Source organism: Lacerta agilis, chromosome 17 (genome assembly GCF_009819535.1).
Source record: "Lacerta agilis isolate rLacAgi1 chromosome 17, rLacAgi1.pri, whole genome shotgun sequence".
Taxonomy (NCBI): Eukaryota; Metazoa; Chordata; class Lepidosauria; order Squamata; family Lacertidae; genus Lacerta; species Lacerta agilis.
In genome coordinates this window covers 29,361,127-29,376,051 of record NC_046328.1, presented here as the reverse complement: position 1 = coordinate 29,376,051, position 14,925 = coordinate 29,361,127, and the positions used below count along the sequence as shown (strand labels likewise).

The 14,925-nt window shown below is 46.3% G+C and overlaps 1 protein-coding gene, 2 long non-coding RNA genes and 6 other non-coding genes across 10 annotated transcripts; all 9 read left to right on the top strand.

Moving 5' to 3' along the window:
* The first annotated feature begins 867 nt into the window (after nucleotides 1-867).
* LOC117038837 lies at nucleotides 868-3,898 on the top strand. Its single transcript, XR_004425720.1, has 4 exons — nucleotides 868-917; nucleotides 2,346-2,382; nucleotides 3,095-3,129; nucleotides 3,782-3,898. It is a non-coding gene; the product is annotated as an uncharacterized LOC117038837 (long non-coding RNA).
* On the top strand, nucleotides 2,819-2,893 carry LOC117039345. The gene has a single exon (XR_004425762.1). It is a non-coding gene; the product is annotated as a small nucleolar RNA SNORD26 (small nucleolar RNA).
* A 293-nt stretch (nucleotides 3,899-4,191) lies between the features above and the next one.
* LOC117038838 lies at nucleotides 4,192-6,753 on the top strand. Of its 2 annotated transcripts, XR_004425722.1 has the most exons (6): nucleotides 4,192-4,526; nucleotides 4,823-4,892; nucleotides 5,251-5,306; nucleotides 5,770-5,869; nucleotides 6,108-6,257; nucleotides 6,703-6,753. It is a non-coding gene; the product is annotated as an uncharacterized LOC117038838 (long non-coding RNA). The 2 variants fall into 2 exon arrangements; XR_004425721.1 differs by lacking the exons at nucleotides 4,192-4,526; nucleotides 4,823-4,892; nucleotides 5,251-5,306 and having other exon boundaries at nucleotides 5,531-5,869.
* LOC117039348 lies at nucleotides 4,309-4,376 on the top strand. The gene has a single exon (XR_004425765.1). It is a non-coding gene; the product is annotated as a small nucleolar RNA SNORD31 (small nucleolar RNA).
* Nucleotides 4,614-4,741, top strand: LOC117039350. Its single transcript, XR_004425766.1, has one exon. It is a non-coding gene; the product is annotated as a small nucleolar RNA SNORD22 (small nucleolar RNA).
* LOC117039346 lies at nucleotides 4,972-5,040 on the top strand. Its single transcript, XR_004425763.1, has one exon. It is a non-coding gene; the product is annotated as a small nucleolar RNA SNORD30 (small nucleolar RNA).
* LOC117039347 lies at nucleotides 5,946-6,016 on the top strand. Its single transcript, XR_004425764.1, has one exon. It is a non-coding gene; the product is annotated as a small nucleolar RNA SNORD31 (small nucleolar RNA).
* LOC117039351 lies at nucleotides 6,452-6,582 on the top strand. Its single transcript, XR_004425767.1, has one exon. It is a non-coding gene; the product is annotated as a small nucleolar RNA SNORD22 (small nucleolar RNA).
* A 2,854-nt stretch (nucleotides 6,754-9,607) lies between the features above and the next one.
* Nucleotides 9,608-13,844, top strand: LOC117039218. Its single transcript, XM_033136306.1, has 2 exons — nucleotides 9,608-10,214; nucleotides 12,487-13,844. The coding sequence occupies exons 1-2, from the start codon at nucleotides 9,959-9,961 to the stop codon at nucleotides 12,864-12,866; spliced, it is 636 nt and encodes a 211-aa protein (XP_032992197.1). The 5' UTR covers nucleotides 9,608-9,958; the 3' UTR covers nucleotides 12,867-13,844.
* Nucleotides 13,845-14,925: the final 1,081 nt, after the last annotated feature.

Here is a 14,925-nt window from a genome sequence, read left to right as displayed (position 1 = left end):
GGACTCTCAAGAGTCTCCTCCAGCACCATAATTCAAAAGCATCAATTCTTCGGCGATCAGCCTTCTTGATGGTCCAGCTCTCACTTCCGTACATTACTACTGGGAAAACCATAGCTTTAACTATACGGACCTTTGTCGGCAAGGTGATGTCTTTGCTTTTTAAGATGCTGTCTAGGTTTGTCATTGCTTTTCTCCCAAGAAGCAGGCGTCTTCTAATTTCGTGACTGCTGTCACCATCTGCAGTGATCATGGAACCCAAGAAAGTGAAATCTCTCACTGCCAGTGCGCATGCCAAATCGAGGCCAGTGCGCATGCCAAATCCCTGCGTCCTTTGTATTATACGTGCTTTAAGTTTTTCTATTGCGCTTGCGCAGTCCTCTTCCCGCCCTGCCCTTTCGTAATATATCCTAGAGACAATAAGGACATCTGAAAAAATAGAGCGACACACAAAGGCTATACTTCCGGTATCAATTGAAAAGGAGATGAAGATGGCCGCCATTGACCATTTTAAAGGGGGGGTAGTAACGCGGTTCTATACCTTCATATCTTCATGTTAAAAGCCCCTTAATTCTCCGCTCCAGAAGTTGTGTCGTGCAGACAGGGACAGAGTATGAAAAATCCGTAATACTATTATCTTTCGAAAATAGTACTGACTATCGCAGGGACAGAAACAAGGCCTTAGAGCTCTCTATTTTCTATCTCTATGGTCACGGTCGTCTTCAAGCAGTTGTAAAAGAGGGCGCATGCGTTATAACGTCTCAATGCACGCGCTAAACGGGCGAATTCTGTAAAAGGCGATGGCCATTGGGCAGAAAGGGAAGGCAGGGAAGAGTTCCCGGCAGGCTCCGCGGCTACCGAGTATTTAACCCTTCGGCGGGCGAGCTCTGTTTCTCTATCTAAGGCAGTCCTGCAGCAAGGTATGTAAAGGGCACGGGAGGGAGAATTGTTGCTTTTAAATCCGGTGCCATCCGCGACTTGTGGAGGGTTTCAGGCCTGCAAATCCCACTGAAAGGCTTCTGTACTCTTTCCCTCATCTTTGGGTGTGAATATTGAGTAGCCCTTGAGCGTTTTTGTTGAGAAAGGATGCGATCAACGGGCCGCGTATGATCCTGCAAGCTCATGCAACGCTTAATTGGGCGCAAGGCCCTTGGATCTCTTGTGGGACTTACTTCTGAGTAAGCATTCGGCCAGTTCTATATAAGAGGTGGCTGAAATACAAATGAAGGTTACTTTATTTGCCATTTAAGTGTAATTAATACTTGATTTGATTTCATTTTTTAATTGCTTCACATAAAATATCTCGCAGCGATTCCCGATGCCTGGAATAGGTAGATTTTTGTATGTGCCTGTGGACGCTTAAAAACCCTACCGAACTGGATGCCTATCAGAAAATGTGAACATTATGGGTGTTACCCATAATACTTTTTTAAAGTTTATATTCCATTCATCAACCACAAGGCTGCCAGGCTACAGTGTTTATAAGCTAATTTTTACAGATTTATGCAACACAGGCCATGAAGCATAAATATGATGAAGGCTTACAGCAGCCTAACTTACTATTATGGATCTGATCCAGCTTGTGTAATACTTTCTGTGATGCTAATTCTATGCTCTATTGTTCAGAAAATAATAATGGTTAGGGATCCAATGATTTTTTAAATGGTGTAACTATGCTGTGTTAATCAGAAAGAAATCTCTTTGAGCTTGGTGCAATATGCTTCTGAGAAATTAGGCATAGGTTTCCATAACTTTTAAGGAGGGTCTGCTTTAGATCTTTCTGATTAAAGTTGGTCACTGGAAATTGAAACCCAAATTACCTTCACAGAGTACTCTGGGGAGTAATTGATAAACCACTTTAGGAATTGCAGCTCTGTGGGAGGAATAAGGATCCCCTAACAACTCTTAGCACCCTTAACAAACTACAGTTCCCAGGATTCTCTGGGGGAAACCGTGACTGTTTAAAGTGGTAGAATGCATAGCATTGGTGGGGCCCTAGACTTGGCGTTATTGTAAGCCATCTGCTCCAACCCGCCACATCAAATCCATAGTGAGGTCATTCCCTAACAGACTGCATTTGCTTAAAAACTTTTGAGGTCAAGTCTGGTTTTGGTATAAATTCCCCAGCCATAAGGGGGATGTGGCTGGAGCTAGTGCACCCTCTGTATATTTAATGTCTTTCTCTGATGAAACTACACAGACCTGTACTGAAAAGTTCTGTGAGGACACCATTTTGTTTCTGAGAATGGACTCCTGGCTGCCATAGTCAGTTACTACTTTGTAGGATTATAGTATATAACTTGGAAATGTGTAGCTTATAATCGGCTGTTGGCTTTTTCTCCCTCCAGACCTGAATTTGCAAGATCATGTGCGACTGCTTTCCAGGTGAGGTTTCAATCAAATGTGCTTAAGCTGTTCTTTGTTACATACTTGGAAAAATGAGCAGTTGTTGGGCAATTGATGTTTGGTACATGGGAGGTTTTTAAAATATAATATGCTGTGTATTTACATTGATGTCCAAACATAAAATTTGAAAATGTCCTATGAGGTGTACTGTATTTGAATACCATGTTTTAGAAGCTAGTTCTAACCATTGTCTAGCATGTTGCAGAGGAGGTTTGGGTTATAACTCTGCAGTGTTTTTGATCCTTCAATTCATTTCTTGCTGGGTGGCTGTGTGTGTGTTTGAACAGACCCATGAAGCCCACTTGCTGTTTCTGAAGACCTTAGAATGTTGTACTTGGTACCGCATAGCTCAAGCTGTTAAAAAGAGCACTTCCTTGGGTGCCCTTTCTAGCCATTGTTACAAGGGCATCAAGTGCTACAGAGATGAAATCCACGAACTCTCTCTTTCTGAGGCTTCAGTGGAGAAAACCTTTACCAGATTCTGAGTAGCACTAGCCCTGGGCATCAGTGTGGGAGATGGAAGTAGATTTTGCCAAAATGCCCTGACAAAATTGTTGTATGTCCGAGACACAAAAACCATGTGGTCAAGTTGTGTAGAATCTCCCCCTCACACACACTTTTGGTATAGCAGCGTTAGTGGTTGGAGGCAGTGTGATATTTATATATTTATTTATTTCTCCCCATTCTACAGCTGCAAGAGTCATTGGCGATGTGTCTGTACCACATGTAAGTATTTTATTTAGATTTATAAAGTCTGCCAACCCCATTTTTAAAGTGCATTGAGGACATGCTCAAAGGAGCTGTAATTAAAAACAATACTCCATTCACCACTTCTGTAACTGCCACTTTGGCTACAGTGCTCATTGAATAACGTGACCAGCTGGATAATGTAGAAGCCCATTTCCCTTAAACTTGAGATATTTCTGTTTATCTAGTCACTGTAATTTTTGGTGATTTGCTCTCGGATCCAGAGCAAGGGGGAACAAAACCTGGTCCTCTTGCATTGTATGTTGACATGTACAGTTTTATTATACTTGCATGCTATTTACAGAACTAGTCCATTTGAGTATGAGCAAAGTAGTCTTGTTGCAGCCAGTGTGGCAAATTTCTAGTGGGAGGGGGCAGAAGGATTTCTTCTCTGGACAAATCCTCTGGGTGTACTTCAAAAATAGAAAGCTTCCAGCACACCCTACCAGCTGTTTTGAGCTCCTTTTTGCTGCCTTACTGTGTTCAGTGATGTTTAACATTGACAAGCATATATCTGATGTCTAGTGATGTCAGCTTCCTATCTGAGAACACAAGACCTTCTAGCTTGCTGAGGGAGGGAGGAAGGAATGGATGGATATATAAAAAATGCTTCTGATTTCCTTAATTACAGGATGCATATTCCTGAACAAGGAGCAGCTGTGTGGAAAACCCTTAAGAGGTATGTTTGAGGACCAGTGCATCTGAATGATGGGGAGGCGAGACCTTTGGGTGCTGGGTGTGTTTCAGTCGTTTGCGCTTGACTGTTTAGTTTGAAATGATGACCTACGTTGATGGACGACATTTAGTCTCATGGCAATAGAGTTACCAAAGCCCTGATCAAACTGCTGCTCCTCCGTGTAGCAAATGCATTCTGTCCTAAGTTTCCTTTTACTGAACAAGTTCTTGTGTCCTACACAGGTGCCATGGACCCTGGCCAAAAAAGGTGAGTATTGGAGGTACAGCTCATTTGTGCATTATTTAATATAGGGGTGGGGATATTGTTAAGATTCCCAGCTCCCATCAGCCCTGGCCAGCATTAACAAGGATTCTGGGAGGTGTAGTTGAGCCACATCTGGAGGACCTGACATGTTCCTAATCTCTGGGTTTAGTGTATTGTTGCTCTTGCTTCTGTATTGCCACCCAACTTGCACCTGCTGTCTCCCCAGTGATGAGACTTTTACCGCCCCAGTCTGATTTCTTGTGACTGAGTGGTCCTTTCTGAGGCTTAAGAGCTCAGCAGGACTTGGGTGAGGTTGGAAGGTCATAGCTGCAAATCAGGACTTAATAATAATAATTTTCTCTTGCTTTCCAGGATCTGCTGTTTCTTTCAAACGGCAGAATGGAGCAGTTAATTTAAAAGACTGTGCTTCCAACAGGTACGTTTTTTTCCTCGCAATTGAACAGCCACATGCTAGCAAGAAGAATTAAGATCTAGGAATCTCAAACCTAAAGCATCACTCTGGTCCCAATGAAGAAATCCTAATGCGTCTTATCTTCTGTTTTGGCGCCAGAACCTGCAAAGGTTGAACCCACTGGGGCCAGCAGAGGGGAAAGATGAAACTCTGCTCCAGAAGGAACTGTCTGATGGGACTTAGGTCTGATGAGGAAGGGCTGTAGATCAAGTTCATTTTTATATGCATTTATATACATAGATGATTTTTCTTTCCTTCAGAATGCAGTACATACTCGAGAGACTCCCTTGTGGACTAGACTGCTTGTCCTCCTGTCTCCAAAGGAGAAAAGTGAGTTTGCATATAGCTCTAACCTTGCTTTTCTCTCTGCTAATAGTCAATTCATCCACCCCCCCCCCCCAGTTCCCACTGACATGATGATCTCACTTGGAATCTCGTTCGGCTGAATTTTGCTGTTGAGAAGCGGAATCTGAGCATCAGTTGGGAGAGTGTCTAAGCTGGAGGTGGTGGTAGTTGCTGTATCAAAACTGGCTAAATAATGTCCCAGCCATTACATTTCTGCTCCAGCTTTTAAGCTAATGGGGTTTCTTCAAATTTGAAGATTCCTTCTTGTGGACTAGAGGTAGTGCTTGACAATTTGTTTCTTCTGGATTTCCCCCCCTAAATGGTAAAACCATCTTTCTTGCAGAATGGTGAACCTGAATTGGGCCCGCCCTCCCTCCCTCCCTGATGGAGATTGAGCAGGTAAAGTTTATCTGATAGGTAAAATGGTAGCACGTGTGAAAAACTTAAAATACAATTTTATTCATGTCTGCTTGGAAGTTCAGTGGGGCTTACAGCCATGTAAGTATAAAGGATTGAAACCTTCGAATAGCTGGCTTTCCAGATTACAGCTCTCTCTGGGGGATTCCGGAAGCCCTGCTCCCTGTAACTTTCCAGTATGCATTAAAAAGAGGACTCCATAGCAGCTCTCTTGTGCCTTGAGCTGTGTTTTTCCAGAGGACTCCCATAAGGAAGTTAGGAAAGATGGAGCAGTTAGTTGCCTGCAGTTTTAATGATGAGTTTCACTAGCTCACTTTGATCATTTTATAAAACCATGAAAATGTTTGAACAGCTGAAAAACTGCAAAGAAACAAATTAGGTAGACTAAGCAGGATTTTTGGGCCTTGGGTCTGATTGTGTGTGTGTGTTTTTCCCCTCCTTGTAGATGACTCCCTGAAACTAACTATAGTCCTAAGCTAGCTGCCAGACCATTGGTCCATCCATCTCTGCATTGTCTACATGAACTGGCAGCAGATGCAAAGAGGGTAAGTGCTTGCCCTCCACAGTTGGGTGTGTGTGTGTGAGAGAGAGAGAGAGAGCGCACTCCCTCCTCTTCCCAAGTTGGCTCCAGTGATGAGATTGTTACCGCCCCAGTCTGATTTCTGTGACTGAGTGGTTCCTTCTGAGCCTAGGAGCATGGCAGCGACATTTGTGTAAGAGGTGGGAGATCACAGTTGCTCTTTGACTTCATTATACTTAACATCTGTTTTTTCCTTTTAATAGAAGAGCTCAAATTGGACAGTGTGGGACTCCTACTGGTCTTTCCAGTAACTGGTAGCTTCCTTAGTTGTGATATTGCTGCAGCATTGATTCCTTCTAGCCCACTTCACCCGGCCTGTACAAGATCACCCAGCCTTGCTTTGCATCCAACAGGTGAGCTTTAAAAACTGACCGCTCTAAGAGAACAGTAGGGCAGGCAAGTGGGGGGAGAACCAGGGTTGATGGGAGTTACAGTTGAGCAACATTTGAACAGGCCACAGGTTCTGCAACTCTGGGGGCTAGGGGAAGGATTGAGGTATTACATAGTCCCAGAACATGAGCTTTTGGTATTGTGGTATGGGGAGGGGTCCCAATGAGGAGATAAGGCAACATGTCTTACCATCTGTCTTGGCTCCAGAACCTGCAAAGGTTGAACCCACTGGAGCTGGCAGAGTGGAGAAGAGGAAACGCTGCTCCAGAAGGAGCTGTCTGATGGGATTCGTGGGAGGACAAGCGCAGTGGTTGTGTATGGTTTTGATTTGTCACCTATAGTGACTCATCTTTGCTGTCTTTGTTTTCTTTCTCCCTCCTGCCCTGCCCCGCCCCCCTTCATACACAGGCATGCACAGTTGGAGACTGTTCTCAAGATGATCAGCAAGTTGTCAGTGCTTTAGCACTTGGAGTGGGGGAGTGTCTATAGCTCTTGAATCATCCAGACCACAAGAAGGGAGAATCAATCCAATGTTATTGTTTGTAGCCAGTGGCCATTGCAATACAATGTGAATACAACGCACAGTTGCAAAACGACAGTGTTTCCTAACTAACTACAAACTAAATTTCATAGAAATGCATTGTGGCCAGTACTGAATAAATTACATATGTGTGACACATTGCCTTTTGTGTTTTTTCTGAGTCGTGGTAAAGGGTTGTCTGTAGCAAAGTTGATGAGTGGATATTTCTTTACACCACAATATACAGGGCTCTTCTGTATCCATTCCAGTAACTTGCAAATGGCAGAAATTGCCTTGTTTCTTCATATGTATTTTCCTGAAATTGACACTCTTTGCAAATGTGATGGAGGGGAGAGCTGGGTATGATAATTGATACTTGGGTATAAAGTTACATCTGGTAAAAGGTTTCTTTTCCTTCTGCAAGCCAAGGGAACTCTTGACAGCTACACAGCGCCATCTGCTGTGTCTATAATAACACCAATTCACAATGTCAAGCCACTCGATTCAGTGGATTGTGAGAGCTCATAAGCTGTCAAGTTGTGTTTCCATACACACATTGCATGATGCCCTTACGTGATTTACATAGTGTGTATATAAGCCAAAGAACTGATGTTAAAACAAAAGTTGTTAGACAAGGGATAAGATGATTTAAGTCTATACATTCTATTCGTTGACAACCCCAAGCCTTAGCCTCTTGAGAAATTCCTATGAATGTTTCCCCACTGCTTGTTCCTGCAAAGGACAGCAAGTAATTGTTAGCATGTTATTGATATCGGGATGTAAGGAAAAAACAGGAACTGGCAGGAAGACATTTTGGGGCGACAAAATTATTCATGCCTGCATAACTTCTGTTTCAGTGTACCTGAAGAAGTGTGCATGCACACGAAAGCTTATGCCTAGAACAAAGTTGGTCTCGGGTGCTACTGGACAATTTTTTTAGTTATTTTGCCTAAGGAAGTGTCAATGACTTACCTTTAAGCTGTGAAACTTATCTGTAAAACTGGTGTACGTCCTTTCTATGACTTATTTCTAATGTATGACATACTCTTGTTGTGAGGACTGCGAGGAAATCACCTGTGGATCAAAAGGTGTTTAAAAAGTTATATCCTATTAAAAGACATGGCTTACAAGCTGCCTTGCTTACATATACAATACTCTGGTTGGCCTCTGCTTCTCTCTGACCAATAAGAGACCTTCCTGAGGGACTATACAGGCTCTATAAACCTCATAAGGGACTTAAAGAAATTTTTCTTGTAACCTCAGTGCTGAACGATGCATTTGGTAGCTGGGTGATGTATAAACCTGGTTCTCCCTAAAGTTCCTTAGCTAGAAGGCTCTTCCTGGTGGCTGTCACACCAGTCCAGTGGGTATCAACAAATGTCAAGTTGATTTCACGGAGTCATTGACATTAAAAAAAACCCAATCTTAAACAGACTTGGCAGAGTATCGGGCCTCACTCACCTCTGCTTTTTGACCTCCCTCCCCTGCTTCAGCTTCTGCCCCTGACTTGATTTCTTTCTGCCATAGACTCCCAGCTTACTAAGCCCTATTACCTCCTGACATGACTTCTCAGTCTTCTCCCTCTGACCACTGAGCCTTCCCTTAAGAGTTCCCCAGTCCTTTGCATCCAACAAAGGTGCCAAGTTGCCTCTGGAAGAGCCAGACACTGAAGCTGTACCACACTTCGGCTCAGCGGCTCCCTCAACATTGAGGGGGACTGGCCCCCTTCCAAGAAATACTGAGGGGGCTGAAGACACCTCAGCACCCTTGAGCTGGCACGCCTGGCGTCCAATGTGTCCCTGGCAGTTTACATCTGTAAAATAAGCTTTCCACACACGCTATCTTTCCAGCCAAGCAAAAGCATGATCAGAGTTCGAGGTCATATTCCAGCCCAACAAAAACAGGAAGGTGGGAAACATGGCCAGAGACGGTTGTGGCCTGAGAGGGTTGTGGCCATTGGGGGGAGGGATAAGACCTGATAAAGAGTCCCAAGGGTCTGGGTTGAGGTTCCCCATCTCCCTGCTGTACTGGAAAGGACTGCATGGGAGATGTTTATTCTGTCTTTTTGCCACTGAGTCATGTGGATGAACAGCAAGGCCTGTAGCAGATTTGGGGTGAAAAGGCAGCAGCAGCAGCAGCAGCAACAACAAAAATCATACTGTATGTAGTTTGTTGCTAATTGTATTTTTACTGACAGAGCAAGGGAGAGTGTTTGTCGGGTTTTCACAAAGTCACTTGGCTGGCTTTGGGTGCAAGATGCTGTGACTTGCAAATTACCATATGTAGTGATGGGATCTGATGAGAATCATTTGCCAGACAAATGATTCTGGTTTGACTACACTGACTGGCAGCAGTTCTCCTGAGTTTCAGACATGAAATATTTCACAACGCTACCTGAATGTGCCAGGGATTGGCATGCATGCAAGAAATCTGCTTGGTTTCACACGGGACATTTCCAGCCCTTAAGAACACAAGAAAAGCCTGCTGGGTCAGGCCTATGGCCCATCTAGTCCAGCATTCTCACAGTGACGGGAAAGCCACAAGCAGGACCTGAGCACATGAGCGCTCTCCCCTTCCTATGGTTTCCAGCAACTGGTATTCAGAAGTATTACTTTGGGGGCAAAGCACAGCCATTGTGGCTGGTAGATATTGATAACCCCCTCTCCTCAATGAATTTGGTGTCCATCAGGAGTGAGTCACACAATTTAACTCTGCGCTGCATGCAGAAGCCTTAGAGTGAACCTCTGACTCCTTGCATGCAACGTCGATTCTTTATCAACATGACTGGCTCCTCAAGGACTTCGTCTAAAAACATGCCTCCCGAGTTGTTGTTCTGGGCACCGTCCCAGAGATCAGCAGGGCAAAGGAAGCCGCTCAGGCTTCGGCGGCAAATCCAGGCCTCGCCCCCGGCCTCTGGCATTCCAAGGCCTCTTCTAAAAACGTCCCTTGGCAGTTGTTATTCTGGGCACCCACCCAGCAGCTTCGCAGGGGCGAAGGAATCCACACAGTCTCCGGCAGCAAGTCCAGGCATGCCGCCGGATCCAGCCCCTCGTTAGCCTGCCCCCTTCCTCTCTGTCTCTCGGCAGCGGGAACCTTGGTCCTGGCACCGACCCACAGCAGGCCTCGGCCCCCCTGAAGCGTGCGATGGGTCATCGATGGCTGGCTTTGGCTCTGATACTGGCTGCCGCAGCTGCTCCCAACCGCACGGCAGGCAACGTGCATGAGTCAGAGGTCCCGGGTGCACCCTGCCCTCAGGAAGAGAACCCGGCAGCGCCGTCGGGAGAGCAGCACGTGGCGGCCAGGTTCAGCACATGCATGTTGCAGTGCGCTGCGCAGGCGATGCTCGGGATGGTTGGCGCCAAGAGCTCCGTCTCCTTGAAGCTCAACGAAGGCAGGGAAGGTAAGGGAGGTGGAGGGCCACCCAAAGCAAAGCTGCCATGCCTGCCTTGGAATCCCAGCTGCGTAGCCAATCGAGTGGCAGCAGGGAGGGCCCCACAGGCTCCACCCCAGGGTGGCTTCCCTGCTCTGCTTGCAGCTGCTGGGTGTCACAGGAGCTACAAGGCCTGCGAGTTCTGTGGGGAGGGCAGGGGAAGAGGCAGGGTGGTCACTTTTGCATGGAAGATATTCCATAATCTTCCATAATCTTCGTGTGCATTAGTTTATATGTTGAAATGCAAAGGTGTAAATAATTACGGGAGACAACCAGGGCTTTTTTTCCCAGCAGGAACTTGCCAGAACTCAATTGGCGCCATTGCCATTCTAAGAGAACGAGGGAGGTGTTTGTGGTGAGTTCCAGCACCTCTTTTTCTAGAAAAATAGCACTGGCGACAAACATTTTACGCGCGTTCAATATGTGCACGACTGCGCACATGCGCATCGCCAAGAACCTGGAAGTGGCATGCAAAAGGGGGGGGTGGCCTCCGAAAGAGCGTGAAAACAGCATGAAAACAGTGCCCAGCAATCCCTTTGCAAGTGCAATCCCAGGAACCTTTGCACCGACCACTGAGGCCTGTGGAGAGTTGGTGTTTGAGCAAGGAGGTTTTGAGGGCGATTGCAGGCTTTCAAGGGCGTTCCCAACACACGCAATTTCACTTAATCGTGCGGTGCCTTGGTACGTAACCCCCTGCGTAAATGGGCAGTTGCCTGTACAGTAATTTAAATACCATGCTCCTTTTTCGGCTGTGTACACCTGGTTCCTCTCCCCCCCTGGGAACAGCAGTATAGTAGTTTGTTAAGGGTGCTAGGAATTGTGTAAACTACAGCTCCCAGGATTCTTTGGGGGAATGTCAAATGCTTTAAATGTGCCTTAAATATATGGTGTGTTCACAGCCATAGAGAGGATCAGTCTGTGTACCTCCTCCATCTGCTGTCCAGGTGCCAGTGCTGATGGGGGTGGGGGGCATAGCTAGGCTTTATCCCTCCCACTACATGTAATATGGAGTTAATATGTGCCTACCTTACAGGGTTGTTGTAAGGATAGCTGAGGTAGCGCATGGGGACTGTTTTGAAAGCAAGAAGACACAGGAAGATGCTTTATACTGAATCAGACCATTGGCATGCCTTTCTCAGTACAGGATGGTCTACACTGACTGGCTGCAGTACCTCCAGGGTTTCGAGCAGGGTTCTCTCTCAGCACTATCCAGAGGTGATGCAGATTGAACCTGGGACCTTCTGCATGTAAAGCACTACCACTTTTGCTGCATTCTGGTTTTGCAAAAAAAACAGAGCAACTGTTAAGATGAAGGACCTGGAAGTCCAAACTATATAGCCATTGAACTGTGCAGGGTCTGTGGGTTATTTTAAATATATATCTGAAGAAGTGTGCATGCACACGAAAGCACATACCAAGAACAAACTCAGTTGGTCTCTAAGGTGCGACTGGAAAGAATTTTCTATTTTGTTTTAAAAATATATGTTTGCAGGCCTGTCTTAAAGAGCCTTTGCTATCTTGCTCCTCTGCCTGACAGCTACTGCCCTGACGGACTCTGCCCTGGGAGGAGAGAAGTGTTGGCAATCTGATCTGAGGCAATTTGGCCGCGATTGCCAGTTGATGGGAATCACAAGCAGGGGAAACATTCTTGCATTCAAGCCCTGCTAGTGGGCTTCCCAAACGTACCTATGAGATTGGGGCCTAATCCAGCAGGACTCTGAATACCAGCTGCTGGGACTTGCCAGCCGCGAGAGCACTGTTGCACCCAAGTCCTGCTTCCCACTGGGGCCTCCAGTTGGCCACTGAGAAAAGGATGCTGGACTTGACGGAACTTTGGTCTGATCCAGGGTCGTGGGTTCAATTCCCACATTGGGCAAAATATTCCGGCATTGCAAGGGGTTGGACTAGATGACCCACGTGGTCCCTTCTATGGTTCTATGCAGTAGGGCTCTGCTTAGATTGCTGCTGTTCATTTATTTGATTTCATATCCAACCCTTCACCTTAAGACGCCAGGGAAGGTTACTGCAACTTAAAATTAAATATTCAAAACCGTTTAAAATAAAGTACAATCACACAAATTACGATCACAGGCACAAGGCGGGTTGAAAGACCTGGGCAAATGTTGTTCCCAGAAGCACCTCATGGTCACTGGCACACTCCTTCAGCTGGTGGAGCATACTGAGGCCTACTTTTCTGGATGGATGCTAACAATCCCCACCCCCCCTTCGTTCTCTTTAACAGGTGAGGACCACGAATTTTGCTGGATGCTGCATCTCCGCTGCCAGAAGGGAGAGAGACTCACCAAAGCCTTTGTCCTCCTGAACCTGGAGCAGCCCCCGGGGGGAGGCCAGCCGCCTCCCTACAGGCTCCTCCTCACCACCCCTCCCTCCCTACGCCAGTACTTGAGAGCCCGCCAAGGGAACCGACGTGTGAGGCTGTTGAGCGGGGAAGCCTGCGGTGTCCGCTTCGACGTGACGGAGCCCTTCCTCAGCGCCGAGGGAGGCCAGGAGGCCAAGATGTGTGTCAAGGCTGTCTGTCCGGAGGACGATGCCTGTGGGGCCTTGCGTTGCCCGCCTTTCTTGGCCACTTTGTGGCGTAGCCTGCCCAGGCCGGATGGCTAGACAACAGGAAGGTGGATGGGCTCGCTCCACAGTGGAGTATGATGCCAAGCAACTGTTGGGACTTGAGGGTGTGAGGGAAAGGGCACACAGACTGACATACGCACAAACACACACTCCAGTTCTGCCATTAGCACGCCGGAGGTAGTTTCCTGACAAACTTTACTTCAGAGTTCATTTCTACTTGGCAGTGTCAAAGTTACGTCAAACAACGGAAGTAGATCTTAATATATATCTATATACGTATACGCTGCAGGGAACGTGGAAGGAACCAAAGTATCAACCAAGAGTCGCCAGCATGGTACATATGGGTGCAATGATGCCTTTTCATATCTTCCCCCGAGGCTCACAAAGCCTCTGAGCCCACGCTCAGTCTCTTTGCCCCCCTTGTCAAGAGGGTGGTTATCTTTTTCTCCTTTGAAATGTACAAAGAGCTGAAGGAGGAAGTTGGAAGAATGATGCTCTTTCCCGCTTCCTCTTTCAGCTCTACGTGCTTTCCAAAACTCAGATGAATACTACTGGATCAAACTTTCCCCCAGATCCCCTAGCAAAGCAAAGACCGTCTCTGCACGATCTGTCTTGGGTGGGATAGAGAGAAGTGACCAGAGTGGGTGGTGTCCACATGGGTCTAAAACGGTTGGTGACCGTTGGTATAAGCTAACAAGTAGGGATATACATTTATAGTATACAAAGTGTCACTACTCCCAGGTTGCAACTGCTGCAACTTAAGGGGCTCAGCTGGGTGCTAGGTGGGTCTAGCAGAGCTCCAGGTCCACGTGGTATGCTTAAACTTGCTAACACAACTATCTTAAATATGCTTCACCCACACTGCCATTCAGCATGTGATGTGCTGTGAGCACCAGAAGCAGGTGGGAATGGAGGCTGCTGAACTAACAGCAGCTGTAGTCTGGAGGAAAGGCCATAGCTCATTGCTAGAAACATCTGCTTTGCATGCAGAAGGTCCCAGATTCAATTCCTGGTATCTCCTAAACCCCTGGAGAGCCACAGTCAGTGAGTGTATGCAATACTGAGCTAGATGGACCAATGACCTAACCCAGTACAAAGCTTCTTCCTACAGTAAGACAGCATGAAACAGGATTCTCTCCCCCGTGGCACGGCCTGGATGTCTGTACCGCACACTAAATGCTTATAGATGTCAAGTTAAGATGCATCTTTTTCTTCAGGCTATGGAGATGACTGATGTCAAGCATCGTATTTTCTGCTGTTGGAATTTATGTTTTATAATGTCCTTGGTTTTGTGATTTTTATATATTGATGTATTTTAATGGACTGTAGTTTACTGTCCTGGGAATTTTTGAATTGAAAGGTGGAAATCTAATAAAACATCATCATCATCATAAATAATGATACAGCTGTCTCTCCCCTTTGACGGTAGATCCCCGAGTAAGAATGTGATGAGCTTGAATCCTGCGAAGGCAAACACATCGTGGATGAGTGGTTTCCATGCCAGAGAAACTGGTCAATTGCCTTCCCTGGATGGGGTTGCACTCCCCCTGAAAGGGTGGGTATGCAATCTGAGTGTGCCTCTGGATCTAGCATTGTCACTAGAGGCCCAGATAAACCTCAGTGGCTAGAAGCACCTTTTACCAGTTGCTACTGGTGCGACAATTACAGCCATTCCTGGACTAGGAGAGCATGACCATTGTAATTCAGGCACTGGTGACTTCTGTGATCTGCGGAACTGGCACTGTAAAGGTGCCACATATATGTTTTCCACACTTGGAAGAAATTGATCTTTTAGCAGCTATGCTTTGGAACTCCCTGCCTATTGACATCAGGCTGCGTTTTTTTGGTACCCAAGGTCACCTCAGTGAGGGCCGAGTGTGGATTCAAACTCTGGTCTCCAAGGTCCTAGTCCGACACTCTAGTCTAGCCCCTTCTTGGTAGTGGCATTCACCCTGTGGAACGCCCTCCTATCAGATGTCAAAGAAATTAACAACTATCTGATGTTTAATAGAAGACATCTGAAGGCAGCCCTGTTTAGGGAAGTTTTTAATTACTGATGTTTTAATGTATTTTTAATCTTTTATTGGAAGCCGCC